The sequence below is a fragment of the Dermacentor silvarum genome, chromosome 1 (genome assembly GCF_013339745.2).
Source record: "Dermacentor silvarum isolate Dsil-2018 chromosome 1, BIME_Dsil_1.4, whole genome shotgun sequence".
In the NCBI taxonomy this organism is placed as follows: Eukaryota; Metazoa; Arthropoda; class Arachnida; order Ixodida; family Ixodidae; genus Dermacentor; species Dermacentor silvarum.
In genome coordinates, this window is record NC_051154.1 from 77,780,454 (window position 1) to 77,791,036 (window position 10,583).

The window sequence follows — 10,583 nt, forward strand, 5'->3', positions numbered from 1 at the left end:
CTACAATCTCCGCATTATGCGAGCGTTGCACTACCAGTTGTGCTACGGCGACGACTATCAATTGATACATATAAAGTGAAGCACACGATCAAATGATTGTGGCAGTAGAGGAGGCAAAAAGACAAAAAGCAGGTAGGGAAAAAAATTGCAGTTTCACCCGAAAGGCGAAGCATTGATTGCAATAGCAAATTACTGAACAGTTTTAAAAAGTAAGGTTTGCAGTTTTATCGGCCGTATAAATTCCAGTGAACATTCGCTTATAAAATAAATTGCCAAGCATGGAGTCGCACGCACAGGCAAGCATGAACGTACGAATCTTACTCGATGACTGTGGAAACTCGCTGTCAGCACAATGGCATGATGAAGAGTGGCAGCAGCGGTGAACAAACACTACACGCTGCCTCTAGCTTTAACATCTCTCCGATCATTGAGCAGTGTTGCCAGGTCCGACGAAGCGGCGTAGCCAAAAGCTAGAGAAGTTGTAGCCCAAATGTAGCCAAACAGAAAAAAAGTGCAAAATATTTCGTAGCCAAATATAGCCATTTCTACTTGCAATTTTATTTGTGTATACATTTTGACATTCGCCTACGGCAATCCTATTTTGCACAACCCGTCGTAACAAAATGTTCGTGCCGCCGTGAAGGTCGGCCCTTTACATCAACAACAATGACATCATGCTTGCACAGAACACTTTTTGGTTGGCCCCGGAAGCTCTTAAGTTCCAGCGAATTGCTGCAGAGGGTGAAATCAGTGCTTTTATTTTATGACAGATAGTACTAAGTGATTATTTTTAGTTATTTACAGTAATATGAACTACCAACTCTGCTTTTTTGTTGTCGTGAACAAACAATGTTCAGCGTCATCGATCTCTCACGTTATGTCTGCCAACGGCGTAGAAGTTAAGCTGTCCAGCGATCTGCGACGTGCTCACGGCTTCTTTTTTGATGAGCTAAAACAAGTATTTCGCACTATGATATCTCGCGTTATTTGTCTCATCGCCCTATCTGGTTTTCTCGTGTTTTTGTTTTTGTTCTTGTTTTTCAATTAGCTTGGGCGAGATTAGTGGGGGCACATACTATCTATATAGTGTCAATTTACATCAACCTGGCCGCCATCTTAGGTCTCTCGCATGCTAAGAACATGCGTTAAGAAAAGGGACAGGCAACAGATGTCACTCACTGTCTGAATCGGTGTAAGCGGAGCTTTAAAAGATTACTGCGCAAACCGGCAAACTAGTGTAAGAAGCGCGCAGTCGTTTTCGGCGACGAGCACGTCCCGAACTAACTCGCTCGAAATGGTAAAAGCCGCGATGGCTGACAACAAGCTATGGTAAACAAATTGATAACAGTGGTAATGCTGTGAAAACCGGTTACTGTCAAAAAGCAAATCATGTTGATGGCTAATAAAGTTTTAGAATAGGGGCCCCTAAAGTTTGGGGCCCCAAAGAGCTTTGCGGGTGTTAGCATTGGGGCATGCAGGAATGAAGAGTTTCGGAATAGGCGTTTGCCGATAGCGTGTTGCGTTTGCAGCGTCACTACGGCGTCAAAGAAAAGCTGTTATAAATATTAAAATAAAATATATCATTTTATGATAAGAAGAGTAATTTAGACTTTCGTGTTCTCGCCTTTAATTACAATTTAGAACTTAGGCTATTAGCAGCATGCAACTTGTTGCGCTTAGTTTTGAGTAGCCAACTTTGCGCACCTTCACCCAGCCAAGTCACTCCGTGATAGGCCTACGAGCCATGAAATCGACAATTGAATTTGTAATCAGTGGCGTACGTACGTATAATGAATCAATCTTCATTACACATGTTAGTTGAGAGAAAGCGATAACCACAATCACTTCTTCTAGCGTACGAACTTCACGCATTACCACGAATCGAGCCCAGTTTTGTGCTAGGTTAGAGCCGTCGCTTCGATGGGCGCCGCCATGTTTGTTGACGAATGCTTTTGGGGCAGCTTTTAGGACTCGCACTAAATCGATGAAATAGCGTGCCCTACGGTAAACGCAAACACAGTTTCCGTGTAGAAACCTTCTAGCATTAAACGCACCAGAACCCACCTTTGGCTCGGGGTCTTGCTCCCATTCTTTTTTATACGTTCTCGCATACTTGGCCCACTTCCCCATGCTTGGATTCTTCTCTCTGAGGAGGATCCGATCTTACGTTCAACCTATCGACATGAATCTTGAATCTAAGCCCGAAGAAAAATTCATCTAGCAGGAAAAGGAAAATGGCAGTAAAGTTTCCCGCCAGAAACGTGGAGTAGGTCCAAAGCTGTGCCCGGCGCGATACTTCATCCGGAAGACATGGCCATGAACACACTGGAGCGTGTCATCCACCCGTGCTTCCCTTCTTTTATGTCGGCGCCACGATCGCCCGAAGGCCCCGACCCTATGTTATTGCTCTCCCTACCTGAGCAATAGCCATGTTAGTACAGTGTACTGTGAAAAACCCACTACTCCCAGGTTCATCCCGATGCTCGGGGATCGGGTGCCTAACGGTCAAGCGGTGTGTAAGTTTAAGTTCATCCAAGATCAAAGCCACCGGCTCAGACAACGGCGCAGATAGGGAAGGAAAGGCCGGGGGGGGGGGGGGGGGGGGGTCAATTCGCGCACGCACACACGCACAGCCACGCGGCTGGCTCAGCCAGCTAAATCACAGCCTTCGAGATTTGCTACTACCCGATCAGAGCCACCTCTGCAGCGTGGATTACTGCGCCACTTATAGCCCAAACACAGAAAGTCGCAGATTTTCAGTAGCCCAAATATAGCCACATAGCCAACTCGTCCAAGTCGATGCCAAAAAAATTTTCCTGTAGCCCAATTTGGCTATATATAGCCAAACCTGGCAACACTAGCATTGAGATTGCGCGACCTTCTGCACTAGGCGCGCGAGGACTGAATCGACCGGCCGAATTCACCAGTATAGTTGGTAACAAGAAAAATGGCGTCTTCGTTGGATGGAACACGTGACGGGAGCTTTCCGCAAGGAAACTGCCGTAAAAGGGCAATCGGTGAAGAATTTTTCAGACTTTGAAGAAGGCTAAACTTGGAGTCGAAAGCGATAGTGATATTGCGGACAAAGAAACCTATAAAAAGAAGGAAACGAATGCGCACTGTGAAGACTGGGGAATGGTACTCCTTGTGATTTTGGGTTTGATGTGTGTTGTACTAGGGCCTTCCTACATGACTAAATGTGATTCTACGTGACAGTTGGTTTCGTCCCTACTCTCACAGGCCACAGAAATTGGGTTTGAAACTAATTTTTTTTTACTTTATTGGCGCTCAAAAAGCCAACTTCAAGCAGTGTAGTAAAGCCAACTTTCTCTAGAATTAAACAAATTTTTATGGGTGTTCTGCAAATTAATATATTATTCTGGGTGTATGTCGGGCATTTCTATAAAGTGCCGATTTGGTATTTGGCATTTGGAAACGTTTTTTTTTTTTCAAAAATAACTGTGGACGTAACGGGTTAAAGATACGTGAATCCAAATCAAATAAGTCTAGCTGCAACACAGGACAGTTACCATGCTTCATTGACAAACTCAGGCACTGCAATAATATATTTTATTGTTTCACACCTGCTTACCTAGATAAGTGGTCAAAATTCAAGCGTCTTTGGTATAACACAGGACTCATGATGCATAACTAAATAAATGAAAATTAACTGGTAACCTGAAGAAACCAAGGTGAACCTTCACCATTTCACGAGCAAGTTACGAGCAGCGCTATTCATGCCACTCGGTGCGAGAATCGGGTATCCAGTACACTGTAGCACAGCAAATGGATGAGACACCAGGGCTATCTTTTTTTTTTTTTTTTACCTACACTGGCTACACTAGTGTAGGGAGTGTAGGAAGTCGTGATATTTTTAACTGGTGTAGAAAAAGTGTAGCTCCGCCCACCTACACGAAGCCATTTTTTGTAGCAGTAGTGTAGCATGAAAACTACACTAGCTACGCCGCAGTTTCGATGAGTGTAGGTAGCAGACGACAAACAAACAGGATGCCGGTGAAATGCAATAACGCCCGCGTACCGTGCATTGGGTGCATGTTAAAGAACCCCAGGTGGTCAAAATTAATCCGAAGTACCCCACTACGGCGTGCCTCATAATCAGATCGTGGTTCCGGCATGGAAGAGCGCAGAAATTATTACCATATTACAAACAAACACGCTGGCGTTGCAAACGCGTGGCGCCATTTTGTCTGTGACGGTTGGCGCCGATAGTAAAGGTTGGCTACAGGGACGGGCAGCGAAGTGTTGACGTGACCGTGTGTCGAAGACGGTCACAGAGGAAGGTGAGGTAATCCTTCAAGAGCACAAAATTATCTCACTCACGGTTGGTGCAGACTGTTTCAGACTCCGCGCTGTATTATATGCATTGAAACGCTGTCCCCGTGCGATGCGCATTCGCGATATGCAGGGTGTTTCACTTAACTTGGGCCAAACTATAAAAATATGCAAATGGCTACGTAGCTGGACAGAACCAAGGTAATTTTGTTTGGCGTCGCTTGGAGATACTCAGATAACTTTTTGCAGTCCGCCTAATTAGTTAATTTGTCTTCATTAATTAATAAACTTCTCAATGATTAAAAATTAGATGAAAAGTGTCGATGAGAAAATTGTACAGCAGCATGAGAAACTCCCGATGCAGCTTTCTGTTGCTCAATACGTTCTACGTAAAAGGGTTTCTCTGACCATGAAAGATGCCCGCGAACACACGCAAAGTGCCTCGAGCGGCCAGTCGCGCGGCAATTTGTACGTGGGAAAAATGTATTTGAACATGTTAGTACGAGCAAGAGAAATGTACTAGTTTAAAAGCATGGAAACTACGAGTAACATTGTCTTTAACAAGTGTAATATTACTACAGTCGTAAAAGCCAGAGATAGAGTTCATGATGAGGTGCAGAAACTTCAGAGATTCAATGTGAAAACGCAGCACAAGTGATTGGAGGCTCACGGACTACAGTGCCTGTGTAGGTGAAAAACTGCGACTGCAATTATGTCAGATGAAAGAATAGATTTTCTTTGCACAGAAGCAAGTGAACTTATTTGACTCTGTTTGTGTGGGTGCAAACCACGGAGGCGTGTTCAAGAACGGGCAAATTAATGTTTGATATAATAGCAGCTTAGTATCGCGCGGGGCGTGCGTAAAAGTGTTAAAGTAACCTAGTGTTTAAGTGATTTTCTCTTCACATGTTCGATGTGGTTAGACCAAGAAACATTTTCTGTGAAACTAACCCCTAAATACTTATATTGGATAACACTCCTGTTAGTTTAACGCCATTTAAAGAAGAATGAAAAAAAAAACGAAAGGAGTACGTGTGTTATCAAATGACATAACCGTTTTACTGCAATTAATATTCATTTACTATGTTTTACACCACGCGAAAAAGGACACGAAGGATTCAACAAGACAATACTGTTCATCAGTAGAATCAATAATTTCATGCCGGACACCACCATCGCCATAAAGCCTGATTTCAGATTAGGTGTTACGTGGCAGATCATTGATATACTGTATATTAAACATAGTAAGGAACCTAATACAGACCCCTGTGGGACGCCGGACGTAACGTTAACAGGAGATGAATCAACAGAATTAAAGGAAAGACATTTTGAACGACATCGAAGAAAACTGGCGATCCACAAAACAAGACGAGGGTTATTTAGTATGGCGTTTAATTTGACAAGTAGCTTAGAATGGAGCACATAATCAAAAGCTTTATAAATATTGATGAAGATAGCATCAACTTGATTAGCTAAGTCCAGATTAAAAGAAACGTCACGAACAAAATCGACTAGTTGCGTGACAGTGCTGTGCGACGAAAAGTATGCTTAAGAGAGGTTAGAATGTTGTTTCATTCAAGTAACTGCAAGATGTGTTTGTGAATAACATGCTCTAACAATTTAATCGAGTGTGGAGTTAGGGGTATTTGTCTGTAATTAGAGAGAAGCTGCTTATCGCATGATTTGTACAATGGTAGAACTTCAGCTGCTTTCCACGAGCTTGGCAGTTGGCCCGAGTCTAAGGATTTCTGGATATTTACCGTAAGGTACCGCGATTTAAATAGAAAATAACGTACAAGAAAAGACTTAGGTGTACCGTCAGAACCTGTAAACGTTTTTGTGTACATATACAATGTCAAGTTTAGGACACCATCAGAACAGATAACAATGTCATAGATCGGGTTAGGCGGCGTATCATAAATAATATCTCGAACGTTGTTGTTATCGAGCATGAAGAGGGACTGGAAATACAAGTTAAAATAGTTAGAAATTGTACAACCGGATCATTATTAATGGTGTCGTCAATCTGAAAGCGGTACTAGGTGTGGCAGGGATTCATGTGGGAAGTGTACTTCCCAATGCTTTTTCTTGGTAGTTATGTTCTCAAATGAATATTTACTTTCTATCTGGCGTAAAAATCTGTATAAAGATAGCTATGCTTTTTCCGCCTCCGTTATGGCACGCAGTGTACGTTGGCTTAAATGGACATAACGTGCTAGCACGACTTCGTAAAATGTCTATTTTGCCACACTTCAAGACATTCTTCCATAAAGTGCACATAGAAACGTTTTCCTTAAATACTGCTTAAGTAGAAAGGGTATCTGCGTCTTCTACTAATTGTCGTCTCTGTGATGTATACGAGAAACTGCAGAAGGCTGATTTATTCGCTTTAAGGACGCCACGTTATTTTAGAATGCTTTCTAAAGAACTTTTAAGATCACAATCTTTATACCGCACGATATCTCATGTCGTCTAAAAGCGATGGTGGACCATTTGACATGCTGCTACTTATGGGGCTGCACATTTTATGGAAAACTGGCTTGTTAGACCGGAATGCAGAACCAATTGCTTCTTCACAATCACATTTCACTGAAATGATTTTACAGTTGAAAAAATTATGATCAAAGTAACATCGCACTGGATTGGTATCCTCTCTTGAATAAATTTGATGCATTTTCTTGCCTCTCTTTTAGAGAACTGTTTGCATTGTTGTGCGAATAGGGGCGCGGCTATGGCTCTTTTGGACGCGCTATTTAGTACAATATAGTTCATGCACGTATGTTTTTTTTTCTATTCGTAATTACGACCATGAAAGAAAAAAGGGGTCGCAGAAACCATCGAAAATTATTGTCAAAGTGAGTGAACAGATTATGCAGACCACAGAAATAAAATGGGCACACTAGCCATATTGCCGATGTATACTGCTGAAGTCGATAACGGTGTTTGATGGTGGCAGCACAAATCATCGTCGACATGTTTTGGTAGACGGCATGACAGCCTGACGACGACGGTGTCACGACGATTGATATAATTAACTGAGCCATGACGACGGCGGTCCGCGGCCAACCTTTTTTCTTTTTTGGGAAGGGAAAGGGGGAGGGGGACGGGCCCAGTGCTCCAGTATCCAAAGCCTGATTTGCATTGTATGCAGGACACGTTGTTAATAACGCTGAAATCAGCGGCCTCTATACTCATCTGCCATGGTCGTCGTTATAACTGCTGTTTTTTATTATTTAGATGACTATCGTACGACAATCTAGTACGGACGAACGCTCGGGCTAGTCGCTTTACATAGAGACAATGTCCTGACAATCGCCTGCGTTGTTAGCCATGTCAAAGGGTCGTTTCGTTTACTAGTAACCGTTAAGAGGAAGCTTTATGTCTGGACCGAATCCAGTTTTCCTATATTTGAACTACACGTAAAACGCAGAAATACTCTCTTTAGACAAACGCTGGACCGATTTGAATAAAATTTGCTGCATCTGAGAAATACAGCTAAATTCTGCCGACTGTATTAAGCATTTTTTTTAATTTATGGTCTAATATTTAAAAAGAAAGAAATGTCAAATCATGTACATGTCATAACCACAAGTAGAGAAAGAGAAACAGGTTAGGGATTGTCTTCTAAAGGGGACACCACGCCCTCCCACTTGAAGAAGAGAGAGAAAAAAAGAAGAAAATAAAAGAGGGAGAGATAAAGAAAAGGAAGAGGAAGACAGAAATAAATTTTCTAAAGAAAATTAAGCATAGTTTTTACAAATCCATAACTCTGCACCAAAAGCAGATATGACAGTTCTGTAAACCTCACCTATTAGAACATCTAAAGCAGACAAATGTGATATATGAATTTGCAGCTCCCGTGAAATTGGTGCAATGCTTACAAGGACTCTGTAAGACTCACAAACGTTTGGTATATTTTTGGTCGGTGTATAATACAGCATTTCCGTTACAGAATTACCCGCCGCGGTGGCTTAGCGGCTATGTTGTTGTGCTGCTAAGCACGAGGTCGCGGGATCAAATCCCGGTCGCGGCGGCCGCATTCCGATGCAGGCGAAATGCAAAAACGCCCGTGTCCCGTGCATTGGGGGCGCGTTAAAGATCCCCTAGTGGCCAAAATTAATCCCGAGTCCCCACTACGGCGTGCCTCATAATCAGATCGTGGTTCTGGCACGAAAACACCAGAACTTAATTTTAGGCACAGTAAACTTCCTTCCCAAGTTGTCGTTGTTATCTTTTTTTCTGTTTTGAAGCATCTTTATAAAACTAAAATGATGGCCTAAAGTTCACAGCTGTGGGTAGATGGGAAGTTTTACTGTTAGATTCAATAAACCTCATCAATATCGTAGAAGGGGATGTTGAGAAAAAAGCTTTCTCCGCTTCCGTGTATTTAAATAGGAGCTTCTGAGGTACAAGCTTCCTGTTAATGACCACAGGCAAGCTGCTTGCACGAGCGCCGTAACCGACAGTAGTGAGGTTCAACCGTCGACGTTCCGACGTAGTTAATGCAAGTGGCACCGCTTAGACAAAATGGGACTTACCCCACTTGTCTATTCAGGCCGATGAACAACAACGAAGAAAATTTATCGAGACGATTTTTGTTTGCTTCCGAGTAATTAGGCAAGAATCACTTGTAGCATAACGGAGACAGTTATAGTGATGAACCTCATGCACTTGATGGTGGCGCAAAGTTTGGCTACAGTTCTACGAGACCTATTTGTCGGCAGTATACTGGTGCATTTGAGATTATAGCACATGTATCTACAGCTGCACGTGAAGGGATCGCACTCTTAAAGCGGACACACATTTTCGGACAACGTACTAAGCAACCTACAACCTTAGCGTTTAAGTTTGAATGGCGCAGTTGACAATGACTTTGCATAAGCGTGCGTACACACGGCAGCCACGTTCGGAAATTACTACCATTTCAGGCAGTCACATCTGAAAATGCAAGGAGAACCAAATCCTAAAATCTAGTTGATTGGGCTTGTAAAAGCCAGGACGGATTTGTTGCTCAGCACCTGCGCATTTTTTTTTTTTTTTTTTTTTTTTTTACAAACGAGCTAATTTTGCTACGGCCATAAAGGTAAGGTTATGCGTAGTGTGTACACGCGTACAAATACGGGCGATGAACGTTAAAAGAAAAAAAAGAAGGGGAAAAAAAGGAAGATACGCGTGTTTACTTAAGGAGCGGCTGAGCAGCTCTCGAATAACGTGCATCTAGCGTCGTACAGTACCGCATACGAAGACTTCTCGCGGTTTTTGGCAAAACACCGCGCAGGGCACGTAAGCGATTGTCGCCAGGATGCCAGCCAAGAAGGGTCCCATCCCGACGACGACGATGACGACGGCTTGAGTCGAGTGGCGTGTGCCTGCGGGAAGGCGGAATTTTGTCCCAGCGAAGGAAGTGCAATGCTTGACGGGGCAGGCCTTTATAAGGGCCACCCGCTCTCTGCCTTCCGGCGCTAATGAGAGGCAAGCGTTTGATTACGCCAGAGAGCACGCGCGTGCTTCAGCGACGGCTGAGCAAAATGACGCGGCAAGGAGGTCGTTCAAGTTGTGTTTTATTTTTTATTTTTGATGGACAGTCTCCTCGAGTGCGGTAGTTTATCCGTATGAATTATTAATGCGTCCGAATTCCATTATTCTCGCCGGATGCTTTCAGCCCGTACAGCTGTGTCACTCGTTCTGGAAGCATGCAGTCGCGCCTTCGGCTAGGCCCTCCATTCTCTGCGGCACCACTGGCAGACGTAGAGCGTAAATGCGCTGCTAACCCAAATAAACCATGCCTTAGCTCCGTATCTGATACGGTACCTCCATTCAATAATTTGCGCTCGTGTAAGACGTTCGTTTGAGTATAAAGTCATGAAAGAGCATTATCTGCGACATATGTGACTGAGGGAAGTGCAAAAAAAAAAAAAAAAAAAAGGCGCTTCTTTGCCATTTACTTCTCTTCTTTTTATTTTTGCATTTACCCCTAGTTATTGTTATACATATTTCTTCAGCTATGGGAAAGGTACGACATGCAACCTAGAACACTTCTGATATGACCCTGTGATGAAGGTTTCTTCACCTACACTGTGTGTATCCGTAACCGGTTACGAAGCCGACACTAGTCTGAACTTCTACAACTGTACGGTACGTTCTCACCAAATCAATCGATAGTTACAATTACGCACCTTCATGCATTCACACCAAAATAAACAAAAATGAGGAAGAAGAAAAAGAAGCAAGAAACCGTATGTATTTATATCGAATCACCGAGAAAATTATTATTTTTGGACAACGAAAAA

At 43.1% G+C, this 10,583-nt stretch overlaps 1 protein-coding gene across 1 annotated transcript in view; it reads right to left on the bottom strand.

Moving 5' to 3' along the window:
• The window catches only part of LOC119431030 (uncharacterized), a 57,409-nt gene extending 47,763 nt beyond the window's left edge, over window positions 1-9,646 (bottom strand). The window contains exon 1 of the mRNA XM_037698500.2: window positions 9,528-9,646. Coding sequence (XP_037554428.1) covers window positions 9,528-9,618 — 91 coding nt within the window. The 5' untranslated portion in view covers window positions 9,619-9,646. The remainder of the gene's footprint in view (window positions 1-9,527) is intronic.
• Window positions 9,647-10,583: the final 937 nt, after the last annotated feature.